The following is a 15,179-nucleotide window of genomic DNA, read 5'->3' as shown; positions in this document are numbered from 1 at the left end:
GCAACTATTGTCATTCCCCAGGCGTCTATGACGCGGTTTCTTTTTCGATCAAACGGTATTTCTAACCCATTGTGCACAAATATTTAGCCAATACAACTAACGATATAAAAAAAACTTTCACTCAGTGTAAGTAGGGTTTCCAATTATTTCAAATCTCGGAATAAGAACCTATAATCTCGGAATCGTGGGGATCAGAATGAGAAATTTAATCTAAAGAAATATTTAATAAAAATGCAGCTACATAATATATCAAAAAGAAAATGAGGAAAGAGCTTTATTAAAATAGAATAAACAAAGTAATATTCCATATGTAGTTAGTAAAAAAAAATAAAATTCTTGTTGCAAAAAAAAATATAGCAAACACGGAAATATAACACTTAGATATTGACGTTCGGCTTACAGCGCTTTCAGATGGAGCGGACCGTCCGCGCGGATGTTTTTTCAAGATAGCTCATCCGGACGGAGCATATGCGACCCATGTGAAATTATGTTCATTTAAATTCATGGACCTGGCGGACGGTCCGCGCGGACGCTCCGCTCCATCTGAAAGCCCTGTAATGGAACTCGCGGACGGTACGCGCGGACGCTTGCTCTATCTGAAAACGCTGTAACAGCGCTTTCAGGACTCAGCGCGACCGTACGCGCGGAGCGTCCGCACGGATATTTTTTCAAGATAAGATAGCCGTCGACGATCTCATCCGGACGGAGCATACGCGCGACCCATGTAAAACTGTTCATTTGAACTAGTGGAACACGCGGACGGTACGCGCGGACGCTCCGCTCCATCTAAAAGCGCTGTTAGTATAAATAAAATATGATATTTGAAAGACTAACTCGAATCATTTTAGATTGGGCATTAAAATTTTTCGACATTTTCGGAATCCTGGGATTTAATATCGGTATTTCGGGGATAAATATGCACCGGGCACCCGGTTTGGTAACCCTAAGCGACCGACTATCATATCATTTAGAATATGTTCGGGATTTTCCTCTCGGTACATTTTAATATGTTATGGTAATAATATATAACTAATATACAGTATGTCTCCGGATTGTCTTTACAAGAGGAAAAACATATTTATTATTAATATTTTGAGAAAAATGCATTCTTAATAAAAATTTTTGCTTGTTCTAAAATGGTTAATCCCGTTTGAAAATGATAAACATGAAAATATCGTTGATTTTTTCTAAGCCCTAAAAATGAAACCGAGTTTTTATGGTAATATAATTTAGATTTCATTCTTTGATAGATGGGTATTATTAATTTTGGTTAATGACATATGTTTTGCTATTGTTAAGGTATCACATTTTCCGATGACCATTATCATCCTTTCCGTAGCATTCAACTAAATAAATTTTGTGTTTCTTTATCATTTTAAGACGCAAAAAATATGACGTTAATTAAAATTCTATCAATAACAACAAAGACCGAAAACCATAGAAACGCGATTTGATTTTTAAGACTTTCAAAAAATTCAACCATATTTTCAGTTTTTTTTTTAATTTTCTCTAAAACGGTATGGAAATTTGGAAAAGTATAAACGGGATTAACCATTTTAGAACAAGCAAAAATTTTTATGACGAATGCGTTTTTCTCAAAATATCAATAATAAAAAAGTTTCTCCTCTTGTAAAGACAATCCTTACAAAAACAAAATATTATGATATAAGGGTGTTCCTCAATGAGATTTAGAAGCGACTCTTGAGTTAATTTTCCGCCAAAACGATTCTAGGAACCTTGTCCACTCTGTATCTCAGTTATCAAGCTGATAGGTTTAGGAACTAGTTTCCTGTGAAGTTTTTTTTCTTAAAATTAACCAATAATTTTCCTCGCGAACCCAACTATATCATTAAGAAACACCCTATATATATTTTTATTAAATATTCTAGGATTTACTATGTAGTTTTTTTTGCGCATTTATATTTATACAAAGGAGTACCTGAAAGACAAGATAAAACCGATCAAAATTGAATTGTTTTAAATGGAGAAACTCATAGCAGATATTGATTATAAAAAAAATTTTTGATTTGATTCTAATCGAATTTTTTTGTAATTTTTCATTTAACGTACCATACACTGATTCAATTACTTTTGAATTATTCATGTTTGAAAATTATATTTTTTTAGTATTTTTTAGATTTGTCTATACCATTAAATATTAACAGCCAAACCAGGTTGTGTCTATGTTCTTATATCATTATTTAAAAGTCTTTCATAAGGCAAGGACATGAACTGCTTTTCAAAATCTGAAAATGTCAATTTTCAAATGTAATTAATTAAAAAGAGTACAATTATTCATAATATTAAGTTAAATGAATAATACTTATTTTTAATTAAAATCATAATATATCAAAATACGGGGTGCTCCACTTAAAAATGCATTTGTGTTTGTCCATGCGCAGCTAAATGATTGAAAATCTACCTTATACAGGATGGCTCCTCTCATACGCCGGTAGGAGAACGGTAGTTTATATCGAAATGAGATTTTGGCATCAAAGTTATGTTTTTTCTAACGGAACACCCTATATATTAATTGATTTTTGGATTCTAGCAAATAGAAAATAAATGTGAGTTTCATTAAAGAATCTAAGGATTTTGACATATTTCACATTTTTTTCTAACGGAACACCCTATATATTAATTGATTTTTGGATTCTAGCAAATAAAAAATAAATGTGAGTTTTATTAAAGAATCTAAGGATTTTGACATATTTCACATTTTTTGAAAACGAAGAATTTTAAATTTCGATAACAGCTACCTAAATTTTAGTTGATCTTGTATAGCCTGATATTTTAAACCAAATTGAAATTTGACTCGAAAAGTTATACAGTGAAGCCAAATTAATATGGAACATTAGCCACTTTTAAAAGCAAGTTACTCCTTTATTTTAAAAGGAACATCCAGCATATTTTCCCGGTGTTCAGTTGGGAATTTGTATATCTTCAAAATATTATTAAGGTTGCCAACCCCTTAGACAAATATTTTCTTAGATATTTTATTTTTTATGATTTTACATCAGTAAATCTTTATTATTTGAAGAAATCTAGGGTGGCTGTGTGATACTACCTTTTGTTAATTTAACAAAAATTAAAGATTGTAGAGTAAAATACTCAACGGTAATAAAAAGATACACGTTTAAAACATATTTTAATTATGACAGAATTAAAACTAGACATAAACCTATAATTATGTGACAAAAATGAAATCAAATGCTCAAAATGCTTCCTTTCCTGTTTGCATACTACTAACTGCATAAAATAATTGTCTTTCCAAAAGGATCTTTTCATTTAAAAAGGCATATGTGGAGTTCTGCCTAGAAGAGCAGCTACAATGATTTCTCTCATGTTGTCGACAATAGTTCGGTCGAGTTTTGTAAACACTGTCTTTAACATATCCCTTATAAAAAAACCAGACTTGATAAAATCAGAAACATTTAAGTATTATATTAATTGGTGAATGCACACTGCAAATACAACCTAACTTAACAACACCAACTAATAGAATGATATCAATTCTCTCTGATGTAGGATAAGTTTGCATTTTCGGTAAATTTCTGAGAAATTTTTTTGTTTTAACTGACACAAAATGATAACTAGTTGTTAAAGTTTGATTAATTAGACAGCTATGTTGAAGTAACGTCAGATTATATCAGAGCCACCTAGATTTTATCTAGGTGGCTATTTTACACCTAAATAATAAAGATCTACTTTAGATCAAATCATGTAAAATGAAAATATCTAGGAAAATCTTTTGTTTGAGGGGTAGGCAACCTTAATAGTATTTTGAAGAGACATGAATTCTCCATTGAATATCTGAATAATACATTGGGTTTTCCATTTAAAATAAAAGAGTAACATTCTTTTAAAGGTGACCAGTGTTCAATATTAATTTTGTCTCACCCTGTATAACTTTTTGGATCAAGTTTTAATTTGATTTAAAGTACAATAGTTAATTTAACTATATATTAGGCTATACCAGGTAAATTCCAATTTAGGTAACTTTTATTGTAATTTAAAAAAAAATTATTTCTAGAAGATATTAAATATGTTAAAAACCTTACATTTTAGTCATATACTTCTCTTATAAAACTCACCTTTATTTTTCTCCCAGAATCCGAAAATCGATTAATATATAGGGTACATACATATATAATACATTACAAAAAATACAACTTTGATATGTAACTTTTTTTGGGGACACCCTGTAGAAGTCTCTATATTTTTAAAAAGTGCTCTGAATTAAACTACATATGCTCACAGAATTTCATTTCAATACAAACTGTCGTTCTCCTTAGAGCCTCCGCGGCGTATGAGAGGCGCCACCACAGGGGGAATGTACAGACATTCCCAAATATTTCTTAAAAATTTGGAACGCAACAGAAAACATAAAAGAATAGAAATTAAATATGGTGTGTATTCTGAATCGGTACGTTTCGGGAATGTACGCATCTAAACGCCGGATTTACCACAAATATGAGTGTGTATAAAAATGTAGATGGCGCTGCGATACAGGGAACTTTAGGTTACCACAATTCTGAAAGTGTGTGATACCAATAAATATTATTATTTGTGGAAACTTACACACGTAATTTTTCGGATCTAGCCGACCAGACTAATTTTGACCCGAGGATATCGAATTTGCTATCAGAAAATTGTGGTATACGCGTGTATGTATACCATAATTGAGACGTATGTCACAAATACTACTACTGCACACACAAGGTGTCACAAATATGGTCACACATACACACACACAAATTATATTTTATCCTCTCATAGTATAAGTCTATTTAATATTTTGATTGTGTAACGAGCACTTTGTTTACTCACTTGTTCCGTCGAACTGATTGAATCCATTTTTGCTTTTGATCAAATCAGTGAGAGAAACCATGAAGCTATAAAATGTTGTTTCGGGAGAGTTGAATAACCGGAAAAGTTGAGTTATTGAATGTTATTGCCATCTACGCCCTAATTACGCTCTCCTTTATGCGTTAACATTTTTTTCGGTAATTTTATTAATATTTGAAATTGCCACAATACAACACGATGCGCGACGCCTAGTTCGAATTGTTTTTCATTTATTTTTTACTATCCGAAACGTACCTGATTGTTCTATTCGTTTGTACCTGATTGTTTTATAGTCTCAATTACTGCACTAGCAAAAAACTAAAATACTTCAATATGACAAAGCCACGATTTCAATATTATCTCAATGCGATCAATATGACGGCGCGGCAGCGTGAAATACACACTGATAATTTATGATTTCTGCCGTTGAAGCGCTGCTGTCGGAATTAGTTGAAATCAATTGAAATGCACCAAGCCTATATACTAGTTGTTTACGATATTCTCCGATGGTGGCAGCACCGGCGGAAAATGCGCTAAGCCAATAATATCCAATTCTTAAACTACTAACCTGCTACAATAGCTGCATCAATTCGACCACTCTCAATCGCGTTAACAGCATTTGCTAACGCATAAAAACTAGACGAGCACGCTGTATCTATGGTAAAACTAGGTCCTTTCAGATCAAAACAAAATGATATTCTGTTGGCTAATTGTGAGATAACACAGCCAAAAGCTGAGTATCCAAATGTATTATCTGCATCAGAGTAAATTTCTTCCGCACCAAAATTGCTACAGCCAACAAAAACACCTAAAAACAAATTTAATTTCCTAGAGAAAAATAAATAATGTTTATAAGCCCTTTTTAATATTATTATTCTCTTCGTTATTTTTTGCGTTATATTTTGTTTTTATTTGCACTTAAGAGATTAGAGCAATAAAAACAAAATAAAAACAATAATATAAAAGCAAAATAAAACACGCAGATTAGAGCAAATAATATGTAGAAGCAAAATCAGAAGAGTAATCTTACTTCTGATACTAATTATAACGCAACGTACCCATGTTTGTACCTCTGAATTCTTTAGGGTTATAACCTGCATCTACCATGGCTTCAAAAACCGTTTCAAACACAATTCTATGTCTTGGTTCTATAAAGTTCGCTAGTCTAGGTGGTATCCCAAAAAAGGATGCATCAAAATTTTCTACACCATTGATTTTTCCAGTCCTTTTGGGGGTATTGTAAGTACCTAGTAAACATGGATGTAAATAAATAATATCTGTATTTGTGTGGCAAATTCATTTTTTGAAGAAAAAAACGGGTTTTTAATTTTGACAGTGTTTAATAGACTTGTCTGATAAAAACCTAATGTAATGAATACTTTAAAAATATAGTAACGTACGTATTAAGGGAATTATAAAGGTGTTAATTACTGAGGGCAACGTTTCTAGACAAGAATTGCCTGAGATTATTACCTAACACTTTTTAATCCCCGTGGTATATAGATAATTTTATTTCTTACTGAATTTAGCATAATTTGTCGCATTTTAAAAATAAATATTGCATTTATTAATAATATAATACAGTATCAACATTAATACAGTATAATCGTATTTGTATTAACGCTGCCAGTAGGAACTTTATTTGTTGCCAGGAATGCTGTTACTATTGGAAACGTCATCTGTAGGGTCATCGGGCGTCACCTTGTAGTCAGTCCCCAATTATGCCGAAATCGATCCACATTTTTCTTCAATACAAATCCTTAATCCCACCCTGATGAAGATATAAACGAAACATCGTATCCAACTTTGCAGGATGGGACCCTGTGCACCGTCGAGTCGTCGCTCACATAGCCTATCCATCAAATTTGGTCGCGATCGGGCGACATCAGCTTTTACGACATCAGCTTTCACGTCCAAACTAACTGTCACAGTGACACGTGTCGTATACAGTAAAGTTGGCCTTGGCCCAATCTAGAGACATACTAAATTTCATTTAAATTGGATAAGTTTTTGACTGGATTTATTGATCATGGAACACACAAAACGTCGTCAAAATATCATGAAAAGATGAAGCTCGAAGAGACTCTATATTTACTCCGAGTTTCAGCCCCCTAGCTTACATAGGGCCCGAGTTATGACGTTCCAAGATCAAAAAATCAACGTTACCACTTTTCCTGACGCTAGCTCGTGTGTCACGGCCTTGAATTTTTACTCCCAAAGAAGTTTCGCTTCAAAAATACCTTCAGTGGTAGGGACAGAGAAATATTGTAGCAGGGGATGTCGATAAAATTGTTCTCTCGTAAATTTACTATATCGTTAGTGAAACGTGATAACCTGCTAACTCCATTTTTTAGGTTAGTAAGTTTTTTATACCGTTAGAAAGAGAAAAAAATACTCTATAAGTAGGGAAAGCAAATACATTTTTTCCCATTAAAGAAAATTTGTTATTTTAACTCAATAATATCTGCTAACTCCCAGTGATCTGAAATAGCCACCGAAATGCTGCTATCTCCATAATTTCCGTTACGATCACGCTAAAGCAAACACACGGATGCGTACTTTTTCGCTTTACGTTTTGGTCAATTTTTCCCTAGTGTTTTTATTTTGCAATTTTTCCCTATTATCTACAGGGTGAGTCTTAAATAAGTGCAAATATTTTTAGGAGTAGTATATTTCGATCCAAGAAACACGATTTTTGAAAAAAATTGAGAAAAAAATTTGGAATTAAAAAAAATTGATTTTTTTTTAATTTTTAGTTTAATAACATACTTTGTTTATAATATGGCAACATAGATAGTAGATTGAATTTACAAAAAAGAAAATCCAAAAATTTCAAAAGTGATATAAATCGGTTGTTTTGAATTTATTTGAAAAACCCGTAAAAAGAAAATAATATGTTTCTTTTATCGAGATTTATCAGCCCTGAAAATTTTTGCACTTATTTAAGACTCACCCTGTATAGAAATCAGGGAACTACCCTAATGCAAGGTAAACCAATGCAATGCAAATGCCATAATGCAATGAAAAGCAAATATTGTTCAGAATAAATAATGAACTATAAAGGGGGCCCGCGAAGGCTGGGGCCTAATAGTTATATACATATAAAATATGGCCAGTGCGAGCCTGCGTCGATCCATTCTGTAAATACGGAGTATCCGTAAAGGGTAAACGAAATTCTCTATATACGAGCAATTCATCGGCGTGCTATAAATGGTTTAAATAACCCCATTACTTACTTGTACAAGCATTTCCATAATACCTAATCAGTTCTTTTTTCAACATTTTTCCAGGACTAATACATAACTCTTATAAAAATTAAAAAAATAAGGAGAAAAGTAATAAAAATTTAATAAAATCACGCACAGCAAATAAAATTTTTATCTCTTTATCATATTAACGCATGAAAATACTTCCTACATATGTAAATATTTTTTTGTACCGTTTTTTTTTTTGCTCTACTGTCAAATTAGGAATAATGGAGTTAGCAGTTTATCACATTTCACCGACGATATGTGACATTAACGATGTAAATAAATTATTAGAGTAGTTAGATGAGTGTCCATTAGGGTGGAGCGAAAATTCACTTTTTTTAAAATTTGAAGCGGGGTAGTGTGCCAAAATTTGTCTATTGTCACAAAATAGCGTGTTAAAATCCCAATTAAATCAAACATATTTTAGGGTTCCCCAAAAATCAAATAATCATTTATTGTAGGTATGTTAAAATAGAAGTATCCTTACACAAGGTCAGAGTTTATAAAATGCAATAAATATTATAAAATAAGCACAACAATAAATACACAGTAATTAAAAATACGCAAAAATAGTGAACCTTTTGCAGAACCCCATATTTTACAATACTCGCATAGTAAACATAACAGACTAATAAACTATTCATCATTAGTTAATTACATACATTATTTATTAAGGCCGATATCAGTGTATTTATGATTCAAAATAATAATTAAGTTATTATTTTTGTTTATGTCAAGGGCGTCGTGCGCCCTTGACTTTATGAGTTTCAAAAAATTGCGGCGAAATGCTTTGTAGCGACAAAGATTATTTTGCTTGTTCGGATTAGTAGCGATGAGATTTTCCATCAAATTCCAAATATACAGACTTTTGCTTCGCCGACTTGGGCATAGGAAATCCCATGTAAATTTTAAAAATTATGAATTAGTTTGATTATATAGATTTATATAGATTTGATTTATACGAACTCGTTCTTGAGTTATGAGAGATACAAAAATACTAAATTAATCAAAAAATTAATACTGGCCTGATTATAGAATAAAAAACATGCCACCTACAAATTCAATCTTTTAATATCAAATTTATTTTAATGTTGTCAAAAATAATTCTTCTAATAAATTATTTTTTTTAATATTATATTGGCTTACTAGATATGATATAAATGTAAGTATGAATAACACAACTAAAGGGAAAAAACATGGTTTAGTTGTATTATGAAGGAAAAAGTCTACAGACTGTAAAGGATTTATTTTCTGTACATTTTCCAAATATGCCAGAGCAGTATGTAGTTAAAATTTACATGGGATTTCCTATGTCCAAGTCGGCAGTGCAACACACAAATCATTCATAATTCGATTTTGAAAATTGCAAAATAGTTAAAAATTACGCCTAAAATTATTAAACAATTAAGAAGAAACTGTAACACAAGAAATTACTTTGCACGAGTTTGATATTTGTGCTGATGACTCAGATACATGGTACAAAGAAAACAAGTTATGATCGATAGCGGCTCCAATTTCGTTCAGTTTGCGCATATCACCTGTGACGTCATTTTATGTCATACAAACAAATATCCATATTGTTCAATTGCCACCTTTATTGCCACTAATAAAAAAAGACCTAAAATAAGGAAGAATTAAGACATAACCTCAAAAGTTATGTCAAATCATATAACTTGACATTTGAAAAGTTATGTCACATTTATACATGTTTATTATGTGTCATCTGTTTGACAATTTGAAATTGGCTCGAGGAGCTTGCCGACCAATAGTGTCGTTTATCACTTGTGACGTAGTGACCAACCTGCGCAATATCATACCTTGTTTTCTTTGTATCATGACTCGGATAGGTCAAAAATGGCTAATTAAATGTTATCAAAGGCTTACTTCGAGTTCAAGTAAAAATATTAGGTAAATGAGAATTTCCTTACAAAAATTAGCTCAATGTGTAACAGGGCCCGAATTCTGTAACTTAGAAAACGTTAAGCGCTTTTAGACGCTCAGGGTATATGACGTTAATTTTCGAGTTGTGCGCACTTTACTACCGATTTGGGTATCCTCATACGCGCTTGGCGTCTTTACTGATTGCGCTAAACTTTTTGAAAACGGTTGCCTTAAAGGATCGTTTTGCTTGTCGAATCGAAAAAATTATGATTTTGTGCGTTATCTTGCTCCTTAATGAAAATGACTACTTCTTCTATAAACTTCTCAATAAGTAATTGATAATTTACGACTTGGCAGCTATAAATATTGTTCAAAACATCGAAAATGCTGAGAAGCGTTTTCAACATTTTCCTCGTATAATAAGAATAATAACATATCCATAGAAAAATAGGTTGATATAACTCAACAATAGGTTATGAAATTCACGTAACATTGACAGTTTTCATTGTTTTATTCAGGATTTATTCACATATATTAGATACCTGCGAAATTGCGATGCTGTTAACGCGTATCCAGAAAACGATTCGCACGGCAACGAGAATACCAAAATCGACTGCTTGGCGTTCCGCTAATCGCATACTTTCGCTCACCGCTTTGAAAGCCTAACGTTTTTATGTCAAAGTTACATAATTCGGACCATTGCCTGGAAACATATGGTGAAATTTTGATAAAATAATTTAGTACGCACTAAAAACACGGTATGTGGCTAGTGGTAGGAAAAATAATTTTTAGAGGTTGCTAGTTTATTTGGTTGCCTGTGCTAGTTTATTTGGTTGCCTGTGCAAAATACAGGGTGTTTCCTAATTAATCTAAAAAATAAAAAATCGTTAGAAAACGAATTAAGGCGGGCTCTTAATAAGTATATTTATTTTTTTCTCGACAACCGTTTGATGAACAAGAAAAACGCAAAAGATCAATTTTGTTGAGAAAGGATGGCCAGTCAAAAAAAAATATATTTTCTTTAAAAAAGCAGTGGTGTACCATTTATGTTCAGCAAAAAAATCGATTTTTTTTTAATTTTTAATACCCTGTAGATCAGAAAGGAAGTACTTTAGACCCAGTGATTATATAAAAATTGTTTTAAGAACACATGAGGAATCACACCATAATTTTTTAGGCTAATTCGAAAACACCCTGTATATTGTCAACTTGACAATGACTGCTGATAAATCAAAAAATACCTTTTCAGTGAAAATGGCTTGATTTTAGCAGGAAACATTTTGATTTTTATTGAATTTGGGCCTGCGTTTGCAAATACTCGTTTGTTTTTTAATTTTCTGTCTATCTAAATTTTAAATATCATAGTCAGAAATCGTTTTATTATTTATTAACTGTAAAAATGGTGTTTTCTTGTTGTGTTGCATCTTGCAAAGAAACTAACAAAACTGCAAAAATATACGTGTTTCCAAAAGACGATAAGGTATGTATCTTAGATAAAAGAAAAATATATGGTATGTATTAATCTCGGTCTATTCATTAGACAGCCAGTCGACTTACGATCATTTACATGAAACTCTGTAAAATAAATAAAAAAATAAATTGTAAAATATATATATTCTTATGTTTTATTAAAGTTACTCTGATATACTAATATATCAGTAGTTACTTTAAAAATAAATCCTTTGAATTCAGATATAGACATAAAAAACATTTACAGCAGAAAAGGCGAAGGCGCTGGGTTAAACGTAGTCTCCACTAAAAACACGGAGGGGCGCTTTGACCCAAAATTTTACTATTAAGTTTCTCTGACAGAAATGCATCTTAATATAGTTAATTTAAGTAAAATACGTCAAACTAGAAAAAGAAGTCGAAGAAATCTGGTTATCAGTATAAGAGCAAAAAACTCAAAGCATAGTCAAAGCCACTGACATTTAGCCATTTCTGACGTATCTCACATAATAATAATTATCAGAAATACTCGCTCAAAGTAACGTCTTGTGTGACAGTTTCTTCTTAATTTATTGATTATTTTAGGCTTATCTTTAAATGTTCTTAATCATCAGATGCTAAGGGGAATCCCCTCTGGCATTTTAGCTGGGTCTAAAGAGCATCTTATTGCCTTATCCCTGGCTTTAGTGTCGTGGTCAGGGAATTGCGCCAAGACGTATAACGATGCCGGATGGGACTACCTTATCCGTCATACCAAAGATCGTCTGTGGTCATGTATCACGGGCAGAAGGCGAGGGGTGGTCTTAGTTTAACCGCCCAGACCAAGAGGAGATAACCTCAACAAAAGCCTAAAACCAGGTTGTATTTTTGTCTCCCTTATTACAACATGGGGTGCTCTGTAGAAATGGACCGATAACCCTGCGGTGTATCACCAGCTTTGCCAGAATTCAAATGTAAGGACATCGAGATGGCGAGTCTTCAACTCGAGGGAGGAGGGCCATGGTCAGGTCGTCACAATAGGAATTGACCTCAAATCCATAGAGGCAATAGAGAAAGAGATATATAATTTATTATAGACCTATAACAACACCGGTATCAGGTCTAAGGAGAGACCAAAATATGGAGAAAATTGAGACCGATTTTCCAGCTTCCACCTCAAGTGTACCTGAGCGGGAGGTAAGCTCCTTGATTGTGAAGAGCACGGAGAGCTAAACCCCAACTGTAGAAGGGTGTATAGTGTATACCCTTCTACAGGATAGATGTCCACTTCTTGGAGGATGAATAGTTTTTGTCAGAGGAGGATGAAAAATACCCCGTCCCCACTATAACAAGAAGATCCCCATGTATGATGAATTATAATTCAAGAAAGGGGGCATAATAATTGATAATAGACCTTTAAGGTCGCGGTGCTTAACCCCTCTTCCACTCATTCTATATTCTCAATTCGCTTGACCTTAACTGATGTTCCCTACAAATATGGAATCGGCAAGAGAAAGAAAGCATCTTCCAAGTCATCGATCATCATTTCCAAGGTAATTTGACGCTATTTTTTTCCTATTATAAACAATAACTTTACCTGGTTCAAATCTTCGGTTATCTTCAGTAATCAAATCCTTGCCGCTAAATAGAGCTTCCTTAAATTCATTAAAACTGTCACATTCTGGATACCTTCCGGCTATACCAGATATTACAATTTCTTCAGACATTTTAACACAAAAGTATATAACTAATACCAAAATAAAAAAGAGCCAGCACTTATGTTTTTCAATTCCTTATATACCTATTAGACAAACCAAAAATATGGAAATATTTTTTCGGGCTATTTTTTACTTAATCCAAAATAAGATTAACAATAGATATGTATTAATTAATTATAAATTCTGTCTATATTCTATATTATCAAAAACCAAAATTCAAGGTTTTATGAAAATAAAAACAATTTAAATTCACTTGACTATTTTGAAAGAATTTAAATTAATATACCAGGTGTATCTCAAAAGAGTCTAAAGGAAAAAAAACGCAGTGGGAAGTACTTTTGCTCACCCCATAACTTTTTAGAGATTTAGCACATTAGTAGGGTAGAAGCACCGGTTGTGGCCAGATTAAGGGATTTTTAGAGTTTGACTTATCAGAAAAATGATTTGTAGTTAATTTTGGAGATAAACCAAAATTTTTGGTGCTTCTTCAAACATTTTTCTTTCAAAATCTGCTTTTATTGTAAAGATCTGTATTCTTAATAAACAGAAAATAAACATTTTATGAAAACATACGATTTTTCCCATTTGTGGCCACCTTGTGCCAAATGTGGCCACATTTACTACCATTTGTGGCCACATTCTTGCAAAAATATTCTCTATATTGAGTTTTGCACGTAACTAAGCAAATACTATTATTTTTTTTATTAATTTCTTAAAAAAAAGAGATAAAAGGAGACATTTGGTAATTGCTTTTATTTTTAACAAAAAAAACATGAACGTTTATTCCTATAATTCTTAAAACAAATCAAGTGATACCTAATACCTTATTTTGCTTTTTGTTTATGTTATACAAATGTTAAATAAAAATTAGGTACATATTAATACTAATTTGAGGAACAATAAGCAAAGTACACTAATTTATCAGAATATTCTTGAATATTTATCAGGTGCCACATATATGCCTCTTGAATTGATTTTTTTAGATTCATCAATTTTCATTGTTATATCACTCAGTTTGTACCAAAGCAAGTCATTTTTACTTCCAATTGCCGCAGATCTGAACCATTGCGCAGCTATAATATTCATTATTTTCAATTTGTAAGATTTTTCCTGGATGGAACTAATTCCCGTATTTTAAAATAATAAAATTTCCTATATTTAATTCAGGAGATGTCACAAAAGTTTAAACTGGCGTTAGTTCGTTTCAACGTATACGTTAATATCGTTAGCAATTCATTTCTACTAGAAAGATCTTTATTTTCTTTAAATTGTTTTCTTTTTTTAAAGTTTTTATTGCCAGTTTCTGTTTTATCTCCTTTCCCTTCATTAATTCAATCCACTTATAATAGGATTTTAGCCTCTTTCTTTTTAAAGATTAACAATTTCCTTAAGTTTATAATTATGTCTACTTAGTCTTCTTTTCCTGTATGGTTTAATCTAGTGGTTCTGAATCGTCTTCCTTTGAATTCTCATAATTTTTATTTTCATCGCATTCGTTCATTTTTATTCCATCTAGTTCTATATCTATATTATTTTCTATATTAGTTTTCTCATCTGAAAGAAAATTTGATGACGGTATATATTCAGATTGGAAATCTTGGTCGATAATTGTATTTGGGATATTATTATATTTAGGTTTGGAATAAATTGCAAATAAAATGTTCTTCATCTTATGTTGTCCGTCGTTTACACTTACATTTTAAAGCTAAATAGTATGTGGCCACAACTAGATTTCGATTGCACCATTTTTGGCCATAACCTGGCTACAAGTAGAACATAATTAAAATTTAATTACACCTTTTGTGACCACAGAAATAATTCCTAAATATTAATTATTTAAATATAATAAATTTAAAAAATAGTTGCCAGATGTATAATATTTATAAAAATCATGGAAAATTAAACCCCAATACAGATTATTCTTAATAATTTCAGTTCTACTTACCAAGCTATCCTTAAGAAATGGGTTAAGAAAACAGCCTCTAGTAAATATGTGCTACTACTTATTGAATTAGCGGTCGACTTTTACACCAAATTTGAATAATTTTCTATT

The 15,179-nt window shown here is 31.9% G+C and overlaps 1 protein-coding gene across 1 annotated transcript; it reads right to left on the bottom strand.

Annotated features, from left to right (window-relative positions):
* Positions 1-2,181: 2,181 nt before the first annotated feature.
* LOC115887567 (fatty acid synthase-like) lies at positions 2,182-13,135 on the bottom strand. Its single transcript, XM_030907024.1, has 4 exons — positions 13,006-13,135; positions 5,907-6,095; positions 5,417-5,656; positions 2,182-2,246 (listed from the first exon to the last, which is right to left on the bottom strand). The coding sequence occupies exons 1-4, from the start codon at positions 13,133-13,135 to the stop codon at positions 2,182-2,184; spliced, it is 624 nt and encodes a 207-aa protein (XP_030762884.1).
* Positions 13,136-15,179: the final 2,044 nt, after the last annotated feature.

Source organism: Sitophilus oryzae, unplaced genomic scaffold (assembly GCF_002938485.1).
Source record: "Sitophilus oryzae breed Bouriz unplaced genomic scaffold, Soryzae_2.0 scaffold_577_pilon_pilon, whole genome shotgun sequence".
Taxonomy (NCBI): Eukaryota; Metazoa; Arthropoda; class Insecta; order Coleoptera; family Curculionidae; genus Sitophilus; species Sitophilus oryzae.
Note: the sequence above shows the minus strand (reverse complement) of the source record. Positions and strands in the feature narration are given on the sequence as shown.

Excerpts from the sequence above, each read along its gene's own strand:
- LOC115887567 (XM_030907024.1), bottom strand. The coding sequence starts at position 13,135 with ATGTCTGAAGAAATTGTAATATCTGGTATAGCCGGAAGGTATCCAGAA. Across the intron at positions 6,096-13,005 it reads TAACCGAAGATTTGAACCAG|GTACTTACAATACCCCCAAA; the intron begins GTAAAGTTATTG and ends CATGTTTACTAG. Across the intron at positions 5,657-5,906 it reads ATTCAGAGGTACAAACATGG|GTGTTTTTGTTGGCTGTAGC; the intron begins GTACGTTGCGTT and ends ATTTGTTTTTAG.